At 47.2% G+C, this 21,542-nt stretch overlaps 2 protein-coding genes across 2 annotated transcripts; both read right to left on the bottom strand.

Moving 5' to 3' along the window:
- Positions 1-7,828: 7,828 nt before the first annotated feature.
- On the bottom strand, positions 7,829-10,525 carry HOXA1 (homeobox A1). Its single transcript, XM_081536333.1, has 2 exons — positions 9,874-10,525; positions 7,829-9,359 (listed from the first exon to the last, which is right to left on the bottom strand). Exons 1-2 carry the CDS (start codon positions 10,523-10,525, stop codon positions 9,004-9,006), a joined length of 1,008 nt encoding a protein of 335 aa, XP_081392459.1. The 3' UTR covers positions 7,829-9,003.
- Positions 10,526-10,782: 257 nt separating this feature from the next.
- Positions 10,783-17,029, bottom strand: HOXA2 (homeobox A2). Its single transcript, XM_081536332.1, has 2 exons — positions 16,651-17,029; positions 10,783-16,015 (listed from the first exon to the last, which is right to left on the bottom strand). The coding sequence occupies exons 1-2, from the start codon at positions 17,027-17,029 to the stop codon at positions 15,276-15,278; spliced, it is 1,119 nt and encodes a 372-aa protein (XP_081392458.1). The 3' UTR covers positions 10,783-15,275.
- Positions 17,030-21,542: the final 4,513 nt, after the last annotated feature.

The following is a 21,542-nucleotide window of genomic DNA, read 5'->3' as shown; positions in this document are numbered from 1 at the left end:
GATCTCTCTCATAGAAGGAGTGTATATGTATTAATAAGATAATGAATTGCAAATGAAGTCCTTATGGTTCATAGGAACCAAAATGCTCTCAACTTCCATGGTGCCTGAATCAGGGAAAACCAAGGAGTTAACGTGTCATCTGAGTGCCTTGGGCAGGGCAATTAAGAAGCCTGATCTTTTCTTGATTTTGTCTCTGTTTCAGTAAAAAAATTTCTGAAATGGAAAAAATAAAATGGATCAGCCAGTTCTTTATCCATGGGATAGGAAGGATCTGAGCAGTCACCTTTTCTGTAGGAGTCTAGGAAGGAAGAAACCCTCTGGCCGTTTATCTAGTTATCCAAATCTACTTATTCTTAATAACTTTTGGATCTTCAGCATTTAATTATTATTGAAATTAATTACTATAATTACAATACTTAACATAGTAATCATTAATGTTATTAATATATCTAGCTTGAGATTAACTTTTGCCTGCCAGTTTTAATACCCACTTAAGTACATATTAAAGATATATGTAAATATTTTTTCTTACCGCTAGCACTGCTAGCACCTTTCTGGGCCTTGGGTTCTTCACCTGTAAAGTGGAGAAACCAAGTTAGATGACTTCTAATGTCTCTTCTTACCTTATATTCTATGATTCAAAGCTAAATAACATCAGCAACAGTGTAATTTTTGCAATTATGCCAAGTCCTTGTTCACTTATGGAAGTTAGAAAGGTAAGAGGAAGTAAATTATAGCAAATGTAGCACTTTTCTATATACAACTCAGCCTGACTTCATGCAAATTGAGTTCTGAGAATAACTGGCTTCTAAAGATTGGATCTCTTTAGGCTTCATAATATATGCCTCTAAGTTCTTGTTGAGTCTGGTTCCTCTTGTTATTCTCAGTCAGCAAGTGTTAAGTGGTAAAATAACAGGGTGAGTAATCCCTATTGGTGAGGATGAATTATTCTTTGCTTTTTTTCTTTAATGCAAATTGTGACTGGATTTTCGGTATATAAAATAAACAAACGGAAACTGGTGTGTGGGACATCATGCATGCAAATGTTTCCAGCTGTATGGATGCTAGCTTTCATAGAGACAGCACATCTATAATTTACATTAAATATTTCTAATTTTGTCCACATGTTAGGCATGCCACAGACATAATTTGTGAATATAAGTGGTATCTTTCCTTTCCTTGCAAATAATTTCCTTAACCAATTACTGTAAGATATGAAAAAACATCTTTTATTCTTAAATCAATCCTCTCACTGACTGAATTGTTAAATTTGATCTCTCTTTAGCTTTGCTTTCATTCAAATATTTGCCATTTGCTAATTTTCCCAAGAATGTACAGCCACAGTTTGCATATACATCTGATATTAAACAATTTCCCAACTCTCTAATTCTTTACCAGTGAGCAATCATCCATGCTAGTACCTGTATCAAACACTGACAGTCTGATAACTCTTCGCAGAGGACTTACGTGGTTAGCTATCTGGAGAAGCACTACAACAAAATGGATAAGAATTTTGGCTCTGGATTCAGTGGACAAGTCACTTAACATCTTAGAATTCTCCATTTCCTTATCTGAAAATCAAAATAATAAAATACTTCCTTCTCTGGGCTGATTAAATGAATTACTATCTGTGAAGTATTTGACATAGGACCTGGCTTACGGTAACCATAAATAAACACCAGATTTACAAAAATCTGAAAAATCACATAAATTTTAGAGAATAACTTAGAAGTCAACAAAAACATACATCTTATTTTATAATTTAAGAATCTCAAAGCACAGAAACATTAAGTATCCTACCTAAGCCTATACTGTGAAGGAGAAAAGATTAAACACAGGTGTCTTGAATTCCAGTGCAGAGCACTTTCCAGAGAGACTATTTCATCATTATTAAACGTCAAGAGCCCTGCCCTCAGGAAGCATAAGATCTCTTACGGGGAGTCAAGATTAACATACAACTCCAGTTAGTTGTTCTGTAACAAAAGATGGAGTACTGAGGTACTCAGCTGAAAGAGTAGGAAGTAGTTCAGGGAACCTTCTAGAAAGAAATGAGACCAGAAGCAAGGCGGAGTTTGACTCTACAACTGAATGAGAAGACGGACATTTGAGAACCAAGGATGTTTCCCTGAGCAGAGAAGTATTTGTCTCTCCAGGAACATTCACTATTGAGGAACTGTTTAGAACTCACCACACCTGCAAACCCCCACCTCTACCCTCAGAGCATCTAAGTTGAACCAGAAGGGGAATTAATATATTACTCAATTAAATACACTTTGAAAATCTGGGAAGAGGAGACAGGCCGGGAGTAAAGTCTCCCTGCGCTTTCAAATCTAAAAGGTGAAGTCTAGGCTTCCGACCTGGGTTTCTTCTCCTCGGGGAGAATGTCCTGTCCAGCACCCCAGGTGGGTTCGCGGGCGGGACACAAGGCCCTCACCTAGGCCGCGAGGAGTTAGGCGGCCGCCTGCGGCATTGTAGGCCGCAGCTCAGCCCCTGGGACTCGCTCCCAGGAGCCCAGACTCAGGGGTGCTGGCTGGGAAAGAAGGAGGAGACGGGAGGCGAGATGGTCCACAGAGGCACTGCGGGGCTCTCGGCCGCCGCAGGGGGCACGCCCCGACTCCCGCGGCGTTCACTGTCAACCCCGCCGACGTTCGGCCGGGATAGGCAGCGCCCGCACACCTCGGAGACCCGGCTGCTGCTGCCTCCTGATCCGCATGGGTCCCGTGAGGACGCGAAAGGCAGCTGCGGCGTTCGCTCCGGGTCTCAGAGCGAGAGGGCAGAGAAGCCGAGGTGGGGAAGTAGTAGTAGCCGTGACGTCTGGGCTCTCTCCACCCCCGCGGGCCTGTGGAGACCGGACGGCACGCCCCTGCCTCCGCCAACCCAGTCCCCAGAGGCCAGGTCTCTGCGCCCGCGATGCTCTCCCCGAGGTTCAGGCAGCTGCTCCCCGTGAGCCCTGAAGCAAGGACCCTATTTGCTTCTCAGAATGGAAAATTCCTGTCCAAGAACATTGCTGATATTGGGTGGGGGCGGGGGAAGGGTCCCTACCATCTTAAGTCATTGCTTTCTGCCTTTACGTTATGGGTCTGGGCGATTTTTCTTTTAAAAGGCAGCAGGTCGTAATTTGTGAAATGTCCAGCGCGGCTAAAATGTTTCCCGACTTAAAAAGAAAAAAGCCATTCAATAATTTTTCCTTTTTTTTTTCTGTTGCAAACAGTTGCTTAGTGCTTAAAAAACAAAAAACACCGAAAAACCAAATAACCACCCAAACCTAAAAGGAAAACGTAAAACAATCTGATTTCTATTGATTAGCCCTGTGACTAGACGTTTTACAAACACATTTTTAACAAGAAAAATATAATGGGATTATATTTAAAATGGAGACATCCTAGATGTGTCTAGAAATGTTGGAAAAAATTGGTCTTTTCATTTATTTGAAATAAGCTAAAACACAGTCTTTCTAGACTATTTTGCATGGTATAACTGGGATTTGGGATGGGGTGGGGGCGGACCACAGGCTAGAGTCTACTGAGCAGCTTTGCTTGCTTGATACTTGGTTTTCAGTTCTGCAGCCCGAAAGGCGGCTATATTGGATAATTGGTTTTATTTAAAATAAGGCTCTAAAACGCTAGGGATTCCAGTCCAGTTCTTCAAACATTGACAGGCATAGATGTCTCTTTGGGCAGCAAGTTCTGCTGAGATCAGGACCCACTGAGGAAGGAAATCAAGGCATGTTGTGATGCAAGGAAACCTGATGTTAATTGTTTGGGCTTAGAGTGTGTGCTTGTGTATGTGTATCTATGTCTGAGTTTTAGGATCATGAGTGAGTCTTGGAGAAAATTAAGAAATTTGGACCAGACACCATTTAGGAGGATATGCTGTGCCACAAAACAAACAGAAACAAACAAGCACACACACACACACATAAAGAGTCAGGGTTAAGACACCCCCTGGAATCTTCCTGCATCTCTAAGCCTTTTCTGAGTGATTCCTCTTGCAATTTAAGGGAGGTAGAACTTGGGTTCAGGGAACTCCTCTTTCATTTACTCTTCTCTAGTATAGATTTAAAAACAACAAAAATATATGTATGTTGAACATTGCCTGCTCTACCTCTATTTTTATATTTTAAGAACACATGTGCTTAACAGCAAGTAGCCCAACATTTTGTTGTTCAAACAAGATGACAAAAACATTCCATCTGCCATACTGGGAAATTCGTTTCAAAGATTCTGTTATCCTGATGGCCTCAAAATCAAAAGCTTGACTGAGTGTGTGGTTAGTAAGCCAGAAGTAAAAAAATTTAAACAATATCCAGCCTGAAACTAATCATATTGAATAAAATAGGAAGAAACAAATAAAATTAGGAATTTAGAATTCAGAGCACTGACCTCAGGTGCTAAGCCACTCTGGTTTTCATTCAGGAAGTGAGAATATTGATATTATGGGCTCTGTGGCAAATTAATACACCTTTGGGTGACTTATCTCTCTGATTCATAAAATGGGAGCTTGAGTAGATGGATTTCTTTCTGTTCTGGTCACCTAGGTACAAGAATTCCTAAGACAGAACTTCTAGATGTTCTCAGAAACGCAGGCCAAAAGGTGATTATTTACAGCACAGGGTCACCAAAGTTAGCAGTCTAGTGAGTAGCTTATCTGATAGGGGCATGCTAATTCATGTGTGTATTGAAAAACCATAGCATTTCTGAGAGAGGTATTGTTCAGTCCCAACCAATATAAACAAAGATACTGTTCATGTACCAATTTCAAAATTTTAAAACAGAAGTGTTGCCTGTCATTCAAAATAGTAAATTAAAGACTCAGACTCCTACTCAGACTTCAACGGCAAGGATGATTATTCTTCAGGAAGAAACACAATCTTCAGTGACCGTTTTTCTTCACAGACGTGCTCGGCCATTAGAAAAGCTTAATAAATCCCTATTTAGTATGCATTTATGCAGTGATTACATGAACTTCGACCTCTGAAGAGCTGTAGCAATTAGCTTCAGTGTCCAGCATCTTCTCCCACCATTCCCCACTGGCTTCCTTGGGTCTTCCTTTCTCATCTCAGCAGTTTGTGTGCTAGGAAACATACAGTTTTAAAGTTGACTTTCCGCCTGAGGTATTTGCTTCTGCACAAGTCACTTCCCCCTCTGCTCCCCCTACTCCTGTCTAAACAGCCATCTCAGATGGATATTGGGGCTCTGATCGTTGATATTACTCAAACGCAAATGGATTTCAATTCAATCTTGCCCTGTACTTTCGCAAAGAAGATAAACTCTAATGGCCCAAAGAGTTTCATTTCATAGTTCGTGGCATCTGAAATAAATCGGATCTCTTCTGTCAGGCTAATTTAACATTTTTTGAATATTCAGTGTAATTTATTTTAAGTCAAATGAAACCTAGTGCCTTGGCAGAAAACTAGAGGAGATGGCAGGAGGACCGCTGAAAAGCCCGTCTCCATGCGCTAACCACCCTCCCCACCAAAAAAAAAGCCAGGAAGGCAGAAGAAAGTGTTTTTAAGTTTCTAGTAAACACCGTTTAGCAAAAGAATAATAGGAAAGTTATCCCTTTCTCAAAGAGGGATGGAACTATAATTGTTGCCTTTAGCGGAGAGCTCAGATAAACCGCTGGGACTCATTCTAAAGTGACCCATCACTGCATTCATCTCTTCTTGAACTTTCGGTGAACCTGAGATTAAACAGGGGTGAGCAGCTAAGCAGTTTGTTGTTAGCAGCCTTTTCAACAACCCTTTCAGACTGAGTAAATATTGATCGGTTTGAATCTGATTGCCCCAGAGGAAAACACCAGGGCATCTGAATAGCCTCCAAAAGTAAACTTCCAAAGGTGAAGCCGAGAACAGACTTCAGAGTCACAGCACAATTTCAACTCAGTCTCATTTGAGGACACCCTGAATTTCTGGAGTACTCTGAATGAAGGTGAGAGAAGAAAGGAAAAGCATTTGAAAAGTGGAATTTTATACTGCGATTAGCCCAAGTCCCTAATTGAGACTCTTGTCCTTTTTAAATTTATCAGTAAAATGTTAATTTCTATTTTCCATCCTCTGTCATTTCAGTTACCATGGCTATCATTTTTTCAAGGAGCTAACTGTGCTCTTCAGAGACCTAAACAGAAAAAGAGAGACCTTGAAATAAGATGTGTTAAGTGCCTTTGATTTAATCCATTGGGACAACTAAAAAGATACAAATGTTTTCCTTGTTGAAAGGTATATTAATGCTTCTTAAATGCATTGCTTGTTAACTGATTTATTCCATGACCTAGAGAAGGCTTGGGATGTTTTGCCATAATTCATTGTTCTCCTCTCAGCTACATTAAAACAAACCAGCACCTTGAAGATTGGAATCTCTGGGATTCCAGTGCGTCGGCTCTGCTTTTAGATATTGAAATCTCGGCAGTGGCATGCAAATGACACTTTAACACATTAAAGTATTTCAAAATCAGCCATCTGTTTTGCTGTGTGGTCTTATACTAATAAACAAAAGATACTGTATATGGCCAGGCGGGAAATGAAAGAAAGAGTTGACTGACTTTGAAGTTCTCTTGCATCCTCTTGAGTCTTTTAGAAATAACCCCAAAACCCAGGAGCCCGGGAGTAGGGGGCGCTGGGTATAGGGTGCTCTTGATATGGCCGCGGCAACTGCGCCTGCAGAGTCCAGGCTTGCTCCCTTTGACAGGGAACTACAGGAAATCTCAAGGATGCTCTAGGAGGCCTGCAAATTATAAGCTTTTGTAGGATTTCTCCCCTCTCACCCTGAACCCCAGCCCATCCTTTGTAAAACACCCTTTGGAAAGGAAGGAAGTCATATGTCTGTATTTGTTTGTGATGCTGTAAAATTTCTGCTCTGCTCTTGGGGCTAAATTACAGCCTCCAAAAATGTGTGAAAGTAAAGGGAACATGGTAACAGGTCTGGGAGAAGGGTCACTTAGAACTCTTTGCTTTGCTGGCTTCCTCTATTTGAGAGCAGCAGATACAAGGTTGGTCAGAAGCAACTTGAATATTGACCAACTTCAGGGTGGCTTCCACAAGTTCACCTGGAAGAACCTGTTGAACCTAGAGAAAATTAATTTTTTTTCCTGGGATATATGGCATGGAATTAGAGCGGTAGACCCTTTAAAGCCATGAGAGCTGTGAAATCAAAGCTGAATCTGATGGGAATGAGATGTGTAACCCAGAAGGAATTGGGAGCAGGGGTTTAAAAAGTGGCAGGAAGGAGTGGGTATTGACAGGAGGAACTGGAGGAGGGATGCGGGGTTTACTCAGTACAGACCACACTGAGTTTAAATAGTGGAATATTTTGGCACACTGACAACCCAAAAAGAAGGAAGAGGGGTGGGGTGGGGACCTCATCCTCAAACAGCTTTATACTGGAGCTAATTAAATGTGAATCTCTTGGTTCACTGATGTGAGGAAAGACTGACTGAAGAGTTTCAGCTTTTGAAGGAGATTCTGTTTATACATATGTCAACATTGAGTTGGAGGTGAAAAGGTTAGCACTTGACCCAGGAAGTATCCATGTTTGTTTCAAAAATAGATCTGCTTCATAAATTTCTTCACCATTCATTTTTTTTTCCATGATGAACTTTGATTATAATATAGCAACTGCTGCTCTTTTAGAGAAAACCAACCTATTCCATAGACAATGTTAGGTGCAATTACGCTCATAGGGGAAGCTTTAGCTACATGATGAAAAGCTTTTACTTTTTTTTCCTCAAGAAAAGGCCCACCTCTTTGAAAATACACGCCATGCTTCTCCCCTTCCCCACATGAAATGAGCCAACTTTGGAGAAACCAGCAAATTGTAGCCATGCTAAAGCATATCTGAAACTTGAATATATTTATTACAGACATCTTAAGACCCGTAAACTCTGCTCTGGATCACACCACCCCGGGATCCCAGAGCTGTTCATGATTGTACAGGAAATGGGAAATATCACAAAAGGATAACTGATAGAACTCAGTGTGGTACTTCAGGGACACTAAAACGTTGTGGGACATGCAAAAGACTATTCACGAATCACACAAAATATACATTCATTGTGCCATCCATCACATTAACAATTGAGCTGAAAATACATATCCAGCTAAGATAACTGTGGAAGGAAGAAGCTGGTTTGAATAATACTTTTAGGTCCCAGATAATCCAATACAAATTTTAAATAGAGTGTGGCCAGAGAAACAAGAAAGGGGTGGGAATGGGGAGAGATTTAGCCCAGGAAGCAAGGTTTCTGACCCTTGTATTCTACAGGCCTTCTTAACTCACTGAAAGAACAAACTGAGGCTACTCTCTGAGGCATCTGATTGATTTTAAGTGAGAACTTTTATTCTTTAACCTATAATCACATACAAAGTTGTACCAGCTTTGAGAGTTTGCCCACCCTGTTTTAATCTAAACATTAATCTAAACATTTCTAGAAAATCTGTATAAAGATAAATCTTTCAGGACAAAGTATTTACAACCAGCAAACTCACGCACATGGAATTAAATTAAATTAAGGGATGAATTAACTGTGTAAACATGCTCATAGAGAATCTCTTCTTCATGAGCTCTTGGACTCTTTTCTCTCTCTCCAGCATACTTTCAGGGCAAAATAGGAGAGAACTGTAAATATACAGATAGATAAAAGATGAGAGGCCTCCCTCTGATATATTTCTGCTGGCAAAGGAGACTGTTTTCCAAAGGGCATTTGAAAGGAGCAATAGGTTCAGTCAAAATTTCCTAAAAGTAGGGGTGTTAGGGACCATCAGAAAATTGATGCTGGCACTCAAGCTGCATTAGAGAGCTAACACCCCTTTCCACCCCACCGCCCCAATCAAGTCCCTCATCCAGAATTCTCTGGAAACACATTATCCCCAGCCAGGAGTTCCCCAGATAGGATCAGAAAGGAAGAGAGAGATTGTAAATGGAAAGGAAGATAAGCTAAGAATGTGCTTTGGGTAAGAAGTCCCAGTCTGAGGAGGAGCCCTGGCTGCTGAGTGGGGCTGGGGCAGCCTCAGTGGGAGGTAGGTAGAGTGTCTGAGGTAGAAGAACCCGGGGAAGGAATGCAGGGCGAGGAGCTGGACTTCTCTGAGGATTCCTCAGCCTTCTCCTCACTTCCCGTCGGAGTGGCTGGAGAGATGGGCAAGAGACCCTCCTTCTCTCGTTTCTTCTGCTTCATTCGGCGGTTCTGGAACCAGATCTTCACCTGGGTCTCATTGAGCTGCAGGGATGCGGCAATTTCCACCCTGCGGGCGCGTGTCAGGTACTTGTTAAAGTGAAACTCCTTCTCCAGCTCCGTGAGCTGCTTGGTGGTGAAGTTGGTGCGCACCGCATTGGGCTGACCCACGTAGCCATACTCTCCAATTTTCCCTGGGGGCAATGAGAGGAAAAGGTAAAAATGTTTATAATCATATCAGATTCCCTACACGCTTCAGAGCAACCTTCAGGTAAAGGAGGGAATCAAGACTTTCTCAACCTAATCCGGTCTTAGGAGGGTGAATGATGAGGTGTAAAGTGTTGATCTGAAGTCAACCATTAGCATGGTCAGACCATGATTAATGGAGCCTGGAGATATTAACAGAATGCCCTCCACACACACACACACATAAACACACACACACACACACCCCTACACACACACACACACCTACCCACTTCCTACTTCCTAAACCTCTAAAATTAAGCCCCTTTGGAAACACAGAAGTCCCAGACGCTCCTTTGCCTCCAAAGCACCTGGGCAATCTCTCCACACCCTGTAACAGAAGTGGGAAGCAAGAACTTTTCTTAAGAGGAAAAAAAAAAAAAAACATGATTAATTTTCCTTGGAAACTAAGTACACCAGCTCCTTCCAGAATCATAAAGGAGCATTTATGGTAAGACTGACCTGTTTTGGGAGGGTTTCTTTTAACTTTCATCCAGTCAAAGGTCTGTGCTGGAGAAGACGCCTCTGATGCAGGGGAGCGACAGGCTTCCTGGTGGCTGGCGTGGAGAGGGGACAAGGAGTTATTATACGTGGCCAGGGCCAGGCTCTGGTGCTCTTGTCCATAAGAGTGGTGAATGTACTGAGGCGAGCCCACCGCGCCCCCGGCATAACCCTGGTGGTGGTGGTGATGCTGGACCATGGGAGATGAGAGGTTTCCAGAGTAAACAGCGGGAGCGCACGAGGGGTACCCACCACTTACTTCTGCTTCCTGATTTAACGCATAGGGGCTGTAAGGCGCGCCGAAATTCTGCGCGCCCGCGTAGCTTGGACCACAACTCGAGTGGGAGTAGGACACTCCCAGGTTCCCAGAAGTCTGATAGGTGGTCGGCTGGGGGTGGTGATGGTGGTGGTGGTGGTGGTGGGGCGGGCTGATCTGCACCCCCCTGCCCATTAGGAAGCGGTCGTCGCTGCCACAGCTGTTGGCACTGACCGCGCACGACTGGAAAGTTGTAATTCCGTGGTCGGAGGGGTAGGCTCGCGCTGAGCAGGTCCCCGAGTCGCCACCGCTGAGGATGGGGTATTCCAGAAAGGAGCTCATTCTTGCATTGTCCATCTGTCACTGAGTGACCGGGTCCTGCGAAGTCCTGGGTGACCGTGCCAACTTTCTCACTTCCTCCATGGGGCCCGAGAAGAAAAATGATATGAATGTACAGTGCGCAAGAGGGGGGGCGGTAGGGCCGAGGGCGCTACGGGAGGGGCACGTGATTCTATCAGCCAATGGCGGAGCCTCCTGAGAAAGTTTGTTGGCTCCTGCGGTGATGGATCACCGTTTCAGTGGCATTTAAATCCCCGGCGCTCCTCAGTCTAGGTGACGCGCAGTCGCCCCCCCAGGCAGCCTGGGCGGCAGCGGCAGCAGCTGCGGCGGCCGCAGGGGCAGAATCGGAGCGCTAAGGCGAAGGGGAGCAGAGGCTGCTTTCTGCGCGCGCCGACTCCGATCGCCCTCCCCCCTCCGGGAGGTGGGGGCTGGAAGGCATCCCCCGTCACCGCCCCCCTCCCTACCGCGCACGGAAAGATGAATTGGCAAAAGGTGAGAAGCACGAAGGGCTCCGCGATCTCTCGGGCTGGGAATCAGTGGGGAGGAGGAGCTCGCTGGGCCGCCACTAGCACACTGGCCGAGCCCGGAAAGCCAGGAACTGAAAGGGTCGCTCTCCAGGCTCTTTCCCTTCGTCCCTTCTATGGTGCCTTGAGGAGGGCCGAGAACGGTGGCGTAGGACGTGGTTAGGCCACCAGGTCTCTAAAGTCGGGATGGAGAGGGAAGTACGCAGAGGGCTGGCTGGGAGGAACCCGAGTGGGCGTGGAGGGAACGAGGGCAAGAAAGGAAACTTCCCTTCCTCAAGAAGGGTCTTGAAGCCTCCTTTCCTCCCCACCCCCACACCTCCCCATCCTCCCTACCCTCTGGCTATTACTGTGGCAACCCGGAGCTTCTGTAATTCGACGCCCGGGAGAGGGGGTGAGCCTTGGGAGCTAGGCTTGCTGGCCAAGGCTGGGGGTGGCCCGGCTCTTCGCCCTCCCTCTCTCCTCGCTCTCCGCCCCTTTCTCCTCCCCACTCAGTTTTGCTGCGGGAGCCCTACGGGATCCGGAGCAACTCCGCTGCTGGATTTTGAGGGGTAGGAGGAGGGGGGAGAGAGATGACGATAGCGGACGTGGCCAGCGTGGGGGCCGGGCCCTGCGCTGCAGGCCATCTGCCGGCTCCCTAGGAACCAGGAGCCTGCAGGCTCCCACCAGGGCCTCAAAGGGTGAGACAACAGCTACGGCGAAGTACGATGAACTCCTCCTCCCCACCCCCACCCCCGCAAGGTTGCTTGTTTTCTGGAGGGGGACGTTAGAAGTGGTAGAGCCTCTTTTATCTACACCACCCCCATTCTACTGCACAGCTTAAGTGGGGGTGGGAGCTGGCATGTGGGAGGGGCGGGGGACAGATGGCTGATGGTGGACGGGACATTCTCTTCTTCCCCAGCAACACCTCCTCCCTTTTGTAACTGTGTAGTTCCTTGTGTAAACCTGCAAGTCTACCCCTAGAGAGACGCTTGCAAATCTGAGCGTCATCCCAGGACAGCGTTCCTGTTCTCCATCACCTTCCTCTTAGCCCGATGCCCACGGGGTCGTTAAATGCTCTTTACTATTAGGCCTCGTGTCAGCCTTTGGCTTGTAGAGAGAAAAGGCCAAACAGAGGCCAAGAACTGATGCATTCTTAGGTAAAAGAAGTCCAGACATCATACAAGAATTTCGCAGCCAATGGTGAACAGATTTTTCTCTGACCATGTTCACCACATGGGGATCCAACGGATCAAATTTATCTGATGATTGTGTGTGGCTTTGGGGTTCCCACTCCCCTCCAGCTTTCCCTCCCCAGTTAAAAGAAGGAAGTGTTGCTTGAGGCAGGCACATTTCAGAGGTGTTAGCCTTTCAGGTTTCTGTGTTCTGTTCTCCACCTATACAAGTTCCCTCCTAACCTGTCTCACCAAGAGGGAAAACGGACAGACATTTGACCGTGGATTCCCTAAGAAGCAAAGGCGCATTTTTTCCTAAACATTTCCTTTTGAAAGGTATTTTCCTGTGACCTGTGACCTATCCCCAATCACAGTTAAGAGGGAGGCCGGGAAAGGTCACTCCTGCCCCCCAATTTCAGCACCTGGAGACCTTTATCCTGGAGAAGGGAAAAGGCAAGGAGGCCCTCCTGGAGGTGGCTTCCTTGGGAGTGCCAGGCATCCAGCCAGCGGGGAGAGAAGGGGCTCTTGCGGGGGTTGGAGACAGGACATTAGGGGGTCCAGGCTGGCTTTGCGGACGACCTGCTCTTCCAGCCGAAGCTCGTCGGTAGGTTCTGGCCCTTGCCTCACTCCTGTCCCTTTGTTGGCTTCCTCGGCCCGGGTCTGCACGACCCCCTCCGCCGTAGGGCTCGCACCACAAAATCACCCCAGTCTGCAACCTCTCTCCTTCCTCTGCTAGTTCTGGGCCTCTGAGCTCCTCTCCCTCCACCTCTCTTCCTCCCTCCGGGCTTCTTTTCCTGGCCTTCGTGGGTGGAATGTTTTTCTTGGGATCACACATAAGCTTGCGCTCGCACATAAGTCTGCTGCACAACGGCGAGCGACCGACCCGCCTCCGCGCACCGCTACCAGCAGGCAGGCTCCAGCGGCCGAGCCGACTCCGCCCAGGCTGGTCGCCCAGAGCGCCGCTCTCCCCGTGCGGCTCACAAAGGCAGCCTCCTCTGGCCTGGAGCCCGGGGGCTTCCGTAGCGCGGTTCCTTCCCCACCCCCAAGAAATCCCAGGGCTCATTCCGCCGGGTAAGAGACCCGAGGTCCGTGGGGCAAGTAGGCCAGCGCCCCACGACTCGAGCCAAAATCTCTTAAACCGCCCGTGAAGACTGGGTGAAAGGCGAGCCCGGTCACTTGCAAGCCGCTTGTTGGGCTCAAAGCGCGTTCTGCTAGAAAGGGAAGGAGCGAGGAAGAGACAAAACGCCGCCGAGGCCCGGATCTGTTCATGGCATCCGCAGCTCAGCCAAGCTGCTGTTGTTTTAAAAGAGCAATAAAAATGAATTATGACTAAACGCCTTCTAACTTAATGCTTTCGGACGGGGATCCCTGGCAAATACGTAAGAGGATTTTTATTTGTGCATGTGTTCCTGCAATTGATCTCTTTGATGACATTCTCATTCATAGAAAGCGTTTGATTTATGAGTGGAGGTTGAATCGCAAACAGCAGCGGCTTAGCCCTGGCCGCGGCCCGGCCGCCTGCTCCGCTCCGCTCCGCGCCGAGGGCAGGAGACCTGCCCGGGTCCTCACTCGCCTCCGCCGCTGCCAGGATTTAGGGGGCAAAAGGGTGGGGGAGGTAGGCAGTAAACCCGTGGAGAAAGATCGCGATTTCCTCATAACTTCCAATCCTTTGCTATTAAGAGCCGGGTTCTTAAATCAACCCACCCCCCACACATGTTGCTTACACTCTGCGTTTTCTCACGGTAAGTAGCCATCAGAACAGAGCTCAGTAAGGGAAAAATAAACATGGGGAGACATAAGAAGGGAGGAAAAAAAAAAAACAGAACAATCCAGCAACATCCCTAGATCATATTTTATTGATATTTCATTTAAAGTGCTTTTTCTCTTTCTCTAGAAACTGGGTTAATCTATAAACTGGGGTGTAGAAACACTCCACTTTAAATCTCATCTTGCTAACCTGACTTCAAAGCTTTAATGATCCATTATTTGCCATGTAAACAGATTTAAGAATGAAATATTGATTTTTCTGACCCTGGGGGGAAAAAAAAAAGACTCCTAGAATGACTGAACCAGAGGATTGGAGAGAACCCTTTCTGAAGTGCATTTTCCAGCTAGTAACCATTGTTTTGTTTTATTTTTGTTTTTCTGTTTTAGACCTGTTTGCCTGGACCCGTCAACAGCTGGGAGACTAATCAACCACACTGAAAATGTTTGGAGATTTGTGGGGGAGGGGGTTGGAATGTAGATATTTGAAACAAACATGTATAAATAAATGAATTGTTGATAACTTAGTTATTGACCTGGAGACTGGTAGCTTGTTAAAGAAACTCCATGTTCCTCCTTCCTGGAGTTGGAGGTTTCTGTAGGCACTTTATTTCTCCACTTTCAAAAGCTTGGGCTTGGCCCAACTCTGAGGCTGCCCAATCCTGTTTCTGTTACCAATTTAAATCTATGGCTTGAACCTCTACGTTGAAAACCTAATCCATTCCCTTAAAAAAACAAAACAAAACACACTTCTCAGAAGCCCTAACCCTTTTCTGGCTTTCCTTTTTGTTGCTGTTTCTGTCTATTGAAGACTTTGAACATGCCCATTCAATAAATATATTAAAATTGGAAAAGAAAATGGATTGTGACCAGAATTTTATTTACCAAGTTAGACTAAAAGAGGAAAAAGAAACTGTTATGAGCCTTGAGAAAGAGGGGGAGGAAAAAATAAGAAAGTTACTTATAGCAAAGGAGAATTTATTCTACCAAAAATACGCATGACAATGCACCCTAATGTAATACAAAAATAAAAAGAAAGTGAAGATACAGTTATATGATCACTTTCTTGCAGGCCTCATATATTGCTTTCAGGAAATCACATAGAGGGTTGTTGGATTAGATTTAAAACAACTAAAACTCCAAAATAGTCTGGAGAAAAGATGACTCTGAAACTGGGTCAAGGGAATCACTAAACAGAAAAATCTTCCAACATTTAAAAGAGGGAGAGGGTAAGTCAAGAAAAAAATAAAAATTAGAATAAAGGAAGGCAAAACCACCTGGTCAAAGGGTTTTTTTTTTTTTGTGATGCTTTGTTTTGCTTTAATGTTTTTAGTAATTCAGATGCTGCAAGTCGATTGTGGTGAGTGTGTCTGTAAAAAAGTCAAAGCTGTCAGCTGAAATATCTACTGGACTGTCGAGGGAACCCGGCAAACTGGGCGAGACTGCATCTGAAAGCTGCAGGCAGGAATCTGTGGAAAAAACGTTAAAGTCCTGCAAAGAGGGGACCTCGAGGGCCTCGGGACTGTCATTGTTTAGGCCAGAGCCACAGTTCTGGCCCATTGTTGACAAGCAGTTAGGAACAGTGGGTGACTGGTGCTGAAAATGTTTCAGATTTTTCTCATTGCTGGTTAAAGGCGAAACTGGGAAACTTTGGGAGTCGCCATTGTGTCCATTGGAAGCCTGCTGCTGAGAGAGGGCATTTTGCTGAAAAGTGTAACCTTCCCTCTCCAGAAGGGCCCCGGAGACGCTGAGGGCTTGCTCAAAGAGCGACTTCTCTTCCTCGTCCTCGTCCACTTTCTCAGAGTCCTCGAGACTTTTAAATTTTCCTTCGCTGTTTTGGTTCTCCTTGCACTGGGTCTGCCTCTTGTGCTTCATCCTCCGGTTCTGAAACCACACTTTCACTTGTCTCTCAGTCAAGTCCAGCAGCGCTGCAATTTCCACCCTTCGGGGTCTGCAAAGGTACTTGTTGAAATGAAATTCTTTTTCCAGCTCTAAAAGCTGCGTGTTGGTGTAAGCAGTTCTCAGGCGCCGAGAGCCCCCGCCGCTGCCATCGGCGATTTCCAGGGATTCTGAGGAAAGGGAAACCAACAAGAGACACACGCACAGTTGGAGGTGGAGGGGTCCGAGCGGGGTTATTCCACTGGAGAATAAATATAGCAGAAAAGATCAACTGCAACAAAATGGCCGCCCCTGGATGCAGTAAAGCTATTGTGCTGCCCTTCCTGGGAGCCTAGCCTGGGGAGACCCCATCTCTTCCACCTCCATCAGATTCCTGCCTGTAGCTCCCCCCAACCTCTCCATCCGGGAGCAAACTTTATATTAGCCACACCACAATTTATAATTAATGCATCAGCTGCTTAGCTGAGCAAGAGCGATCTATCACTCTTCATTACTGTCAAAAAGCCAAACTCTAGGACAACTAGACAAGAGGAGGTCAGTTCCAACTCAAATAAATCATCCCACATTACACAAGTTAGGGAAAGTTCCCCCACCCCCTCCTTAAAAATATATATATGTCTCATTGTGGATCCCTTGTCTCCACATCAAACCCACTCCTGAGCCCACAGGGGAAGGGAAAGCAGCCAAGCATCTCTCCCTCTCCCCCTTCTCTCCCAACCCACGCTCCCCTCCCCCATAGCCGCTCTCGGGGCAGCCCAGAAGGGGAAGAGGGTCCCAGGACCTGGGGCCAAGTCTTTGGACTGACCTTTGTGGCTGAGGCAGGCAGGGCCGGTGGCGGCGGCGGCCGAGGCGGGCGGCAGCACGGTTTTCTTGGCCGCCTTCTTCTCCTTCATCCAGGGGTACTCGGGCGGCTGCAGGGCGCCGGCGGGCACTGGGCTGCCGCGGCTGCCCGCGGGGCTCGGCTTGGGGCGGCCGCCAGCGCCGTGGCGAGGGTGACTGCCCGGGTTCAGGCTGGGAATGGTCTGCTCAAAAGGAGGAGGAATCAGTGTCGAGTGTGAAAGCGTCGAGGTCTTGATTGATGAACTTTGAAATGTATCAGCGACAGGGGGAAAAGATGTCAGGCACTCAGCGAGCGACGGCTGGCTATTGATAAAACCAATCTCTCGCTCAAATTCGTAATTCATGGCCTTCTCCTTGGAGCCCCCTCGGAGAAAAAGTTCCCTCTTCTGGAGGGGTTTGGGGGGGCAAGGCCCAGGAAAAAGGCGAGCGCGGAGGGGGAAAAAAAATCTATCATAGAAGATCGCTGCTGGGGTGTTTTTTTTCTAATTCACTGATTACAGCCGTATGGGGACCGCGCTACTATTAAACTATTGAATTCATGGAGACAAGGTTGAAATTGGACCGAATTGGCTGTCACATGATTGCTTCTGCCCAATGACAATTTGGGCTTTAATCAAAAGAAGCCACTGTCTGTTTGATTGATCCAAAAAAGTCGGGAAGGAACGCCTCATTGGGGGCCAGCGAGGCTTTATTTACACTTTTTTCAGGGCAAAAATACATATATGTGGGTGTGGGTTGGGGATGCGTGGCAGTGCGTGAGAGCGAGGGTGCCTGCTTGCCTCCTGATCCACACGGAGGTGGTGTGTGCGCCTGGGAGTGTGTGTGAGTGTGTGAGTGCGTGCGAGTGCTGATCCCTGCTGCCGGTCCCGCCGGCCGCCCTCTGCCTCCCCCGCACACTCCGCGCATTGTTTGGGACTGTCGGGAAGACGCCTCGCACCTCACAAATCATTTAAGCACCTCAGTTTGACGCCTGCAGTCATTAACAAAGTAATCCATTAATCTTCAAAGTTTTGACACCCGAGGGCCACGCATCCCAGCCACATAAGTTCTGCTAAGGCAGAAGGAAGAAGCAGAGGGAGAGGGGAGATGAGACAGAGTAAGGGGGGGTCGGGGACAGAAAAAGAGAGGATTATTTAGGGGACTCCCCCCTTTTATTTCCCTTTTCCTCCTCCGCTTTTTCTAAAACCAGTTCCTAGATCTCAGAACTGATCTGCCTCTGTTTTCCTTCCCGTCGTTCCCTCTTTTCCTCTTTTTTCCTTTTTCTTCCGTCTTCCTCCTCCCTCTCCCCTCTTTCCACCTCTCCTCCCCCCACTTCCCTCAGGCCCTCACCCCTCCTCCCAAAGCCCGGCTCGGAGTCCGCGTTCCCCGGACCCCGGACCCCGGCCCATTATTAGCCGGCTTTTCCACGACAGCTTCGCATCTGGCTCCAGCGGGAAGCGGAAAACGGGAGGCAGCTCTCCAGGCTTCCCGACCCTCCTGCGCCATCAACTTTTCAGGAGTGGCTCGAGAAAGATAGAGGCATGTGCCAAGCGAGACAACAACCCCAGATCCATGTGCCCAAATCCCTGTAGCCAGGGCGGCGGCCAGCCAAAGAAATGCCGCCCCGAGCAGGCGCGTGCGGCTCCTGGCATTCTGGGTTTCATACCCGTAGGGCTCGGGTGCGGTAAGTATTTCTGATTTCCAGGAAGTCTGTTGGAAGTGAGCAGCACGGAGGGAGAAGGCGCTTGCTTGTTCTCTCTTTTTTTCTTTTTCTTCTCCTTCCCTTCTCCTCATCCTTGTCGCTCTGATGGGGCTTGTTGATTCAGATGCAGTGAGTGCTCCTTGGCAGCCAGAATCGTCTCCTGAACTGTCTCGCTTCTTGGCCACCAGGGATGTTTGCACTCGGGGTCTGTTGTGGGAAACAGCACCGCGGGTGAGAGAGGGCGACCCAAGGAGGAATTGTAAAGGTTCTGTTTCTCTGTTCACTGTCTTTTTATCCAACTCGGAGACTTGAGACTGAGCGCATCTTGGACTGTGCTGGAGAGTTCAAAAGATAACACCTTTAGATACCAAACAATAACTCTGCAAAAATCCACCAAGCCAGAAAAAGGGAAGGAGGCTGAGAGAGCAATCTGAAGGTATCTCTTTTCCCCCACACCGAGGATGATGATTCGCTTTTGCTTCCTTTGAAATGGACCAAGTGATCAGACTCCCCCTGGCCGGCAGGCATCGGTGGCAGGAAAATAAATCATTCTGATGGCCAGGGAGAGAGAGATTGTTGGGGGAGAAAAATCTACCTAGAAAACAAGAAAGGCTGACCAAGCCACAAGGACAGGACTCCATCTCTTGAGGCTGGCATCAAAGAGGGCTTGGGTTGGAAATTAGATAGAAAGTAGCCTCTCTCATTGACTAGCCCGGAGCAATGTCTTACAGATAGAGATGCTATTTTCGAAAATGTGAAGTTTTTTCAGTTTTCTTGCTTTTATTCCAAACAAAGCTCTGAAGGAAGTCTGGGTGCGATCAATCTTGCTCACCAAAAGCCTTGACAGCTTCTGGCCCTTAAGAACACATTTCAGCTTCGAGCTCTTTCCAAGATCAAATGTGGCCGAGCAAAGAGGAGAGCAGGAAACGCAAGTAAACAAGGAAAACTAGTCTTTTTAAAGATACTTTTGGCAGCAGAGTTAGAGGGCTGCTTTTAGGAAAGGTGCTTTGCGGACTCTGGGATGGTGGCTTTTGGCATTTGCTTTTACCAGAAAATATTGAGGGGTTAAGGGGAGGGGGAGTGCGGAGAGGAAACAACGCTGCCCCCATATCGCTGAGGCTTTGTCAGGGGCTGCGTGGGTGAGAGCTTTCTGCTTGCCTCAGCGGCCTTAATTCAAATACCATCTGGAAGAACTCCCCCCCCTCCTTTTTAACCACTCAACACTGAAATCTTCCCCAAATCTATTACTTTAACTCAGGAGATATTTTAATACAGATTTCTTCTTAATATCTAGAAAGTGGAGGTTGAGATTGATATTTTTTCTCTGAAAGTCAAAATGAATGTCTTGACTGGCAAGATATGGGAAATCATATTGGAATCTCACTTTAAAAATCTGCCCTGAGGGAAGGTGGAAGCCTCCAAACCAGTTCTTCCTCAGCTAAAGGGTAGATTTTAGAAACTACACATAGCAGTATCCCTGAAAGATTTTTTTCTCTCTAGATGGGTAGCTTTCTCTCTGCCTTCTCTTTCTCCCCTCCCCCCACTGTCCTGTATTCTCCCAGGTAATTTTACACACTTCTCTAAAATTATTACTTAACAGAAGACTCCCTTGTCTGCTCAGTCTACTGTGTTCATATCTGAACAAGCAAAAGGGTGGAAGCTCCAGTCCTCACTGGAGAAAAGACTGGTTTTCCAATTCTGCATTTCTGAGTTGTGCCATATTTCAGCAGGGATGTTGGAGTGGGGTAGAGAGCAAAATCTACTTCTTCCACATCCTAAACTCTTTTGGAAAAAAAAAAAAGAAATGTAGCAGGAGCTCCAGGACAGATTTGGGGGAAGCACCTCTAGCAGTGAAACATCCAGCTCTTTACAGCTGCCTGACTTTGCATTTTCCCAGTCTTTTTCTTTTCTTTTTTTTTTAGACTTCAGGAGGCTCCCTAAAAGCAGCTCCTCCAGGCCCAGAAGGTACCCCTAAAATGGCTCCATTGCCTGGTTTGAAAGCTCATCTTCGGAAGTTTCTCAGGGGAAAGATAGAGACCATGATGATGTATATTTTGGATTGCAAACAAAATGGCGACATTTCCCATCTCTGACTCTGAAAGATACAATCCAGGGAGATGGGGGGTATATTTCTCACATCAGATGCTCCTGATACCCAGACACAGGTGGTTCCTCACTTCCTGCTTTGGAGGGGGGAGTTGCTGATGGGGATGCAGTTCCGAGGTTTGCACTTTCTGATTTTGGTTTCTTCTTTGAGCAATTCTTTAATCTGAAGATGAAAATATTTCCCTTTCCTATGCCTGCCTTTGCGTCTGCCAGCCAGTCAGTAAGCAGCCCTATCTTAAATCCAGCAGTAGAAATAAAATGTTTAGCTCCTGTAGCATCAAATAAAACAAGTACTTGTAAAACTGCATTTTTATTAGAAAGATACCAATCTCTCTCTCTCTCCCTCTCCCTGGACCATAAAAGGAAAGCAGGGAGGGAAGGAGAGGAAATAAATCCAGAGAATGCCAAATCCTATATTCCGGGAAGAAGCCAATGCTAGGACTCAAACAGTCTATGGAAGGACTTGAAGAGGCTTCTCGGAGTTCAGCCGTTCTTTTGCTGGAGTCGTGGGTGAACCCTAGTCTCTTCCGAACTGCCCCAATCCCAGGGGCGATTTTAGCTGTGATTCTTTCCTCTTGGCGCGGTAAGGAACAGCGAAGCATCCGCGGACCTTTGGGTTGCTCCTAGAAAATGCATCCTCAGTGCGGCCGGCGATTCCCCGAGTTAAGGCGTTGGCTGGTCCGCTTTGATCCGAGAAAGATCGTGGAGAAGACAGCCCTACCTTACTCCCTGTCGGGGCTGCCGGGTCACCTGTGCGCCCCTCGCCGCGTCTCAGCCGGGCCTCCTTTGTTCCTTCCGCACTTAGCACTCTGCCGCCCCTGCGCCCGCGGCTGGCCACGGTGGCAGCTGGGAACCGGGCAGCCCAGCGGGCTGGCAGCTCGGCGTTTCCAGAGAGGCCGCCGCCAGAAGCTCCGGCTGCCTTCCCCGAGAATTCGCCGCGCTCCCGGGCGAGCCGCCTGGCCAGGCCTCACGCCGGAGCTGGAGGGCTGCCGCGGCCTGCTCCGCCAATTCGCCTCTGCCTGGACTCCATGCAGACCCTTCTCTTCGGCCAAAGAATCTCTTCTGAACAC

This window comes from Giraffa tippelskirchi, chromosome 10, assembly GCF_054371585.1.
Source record: "Giraffa tippelskirchi isolate mGirTip1 chromosome 10, T2T-mGirTip1v1.2.pri, whole genome shotgun sequence".
NCBI classification, from domain to species: Eukaryota; Metazoa; Chordata; class Mammalia; order Artiodactyla; family Giraffidae; genus Giraffa; species Giraffa tippelskirchi.
This window is presented reverse-complemented; position numbering and strand designations above follow the sequence as displayed.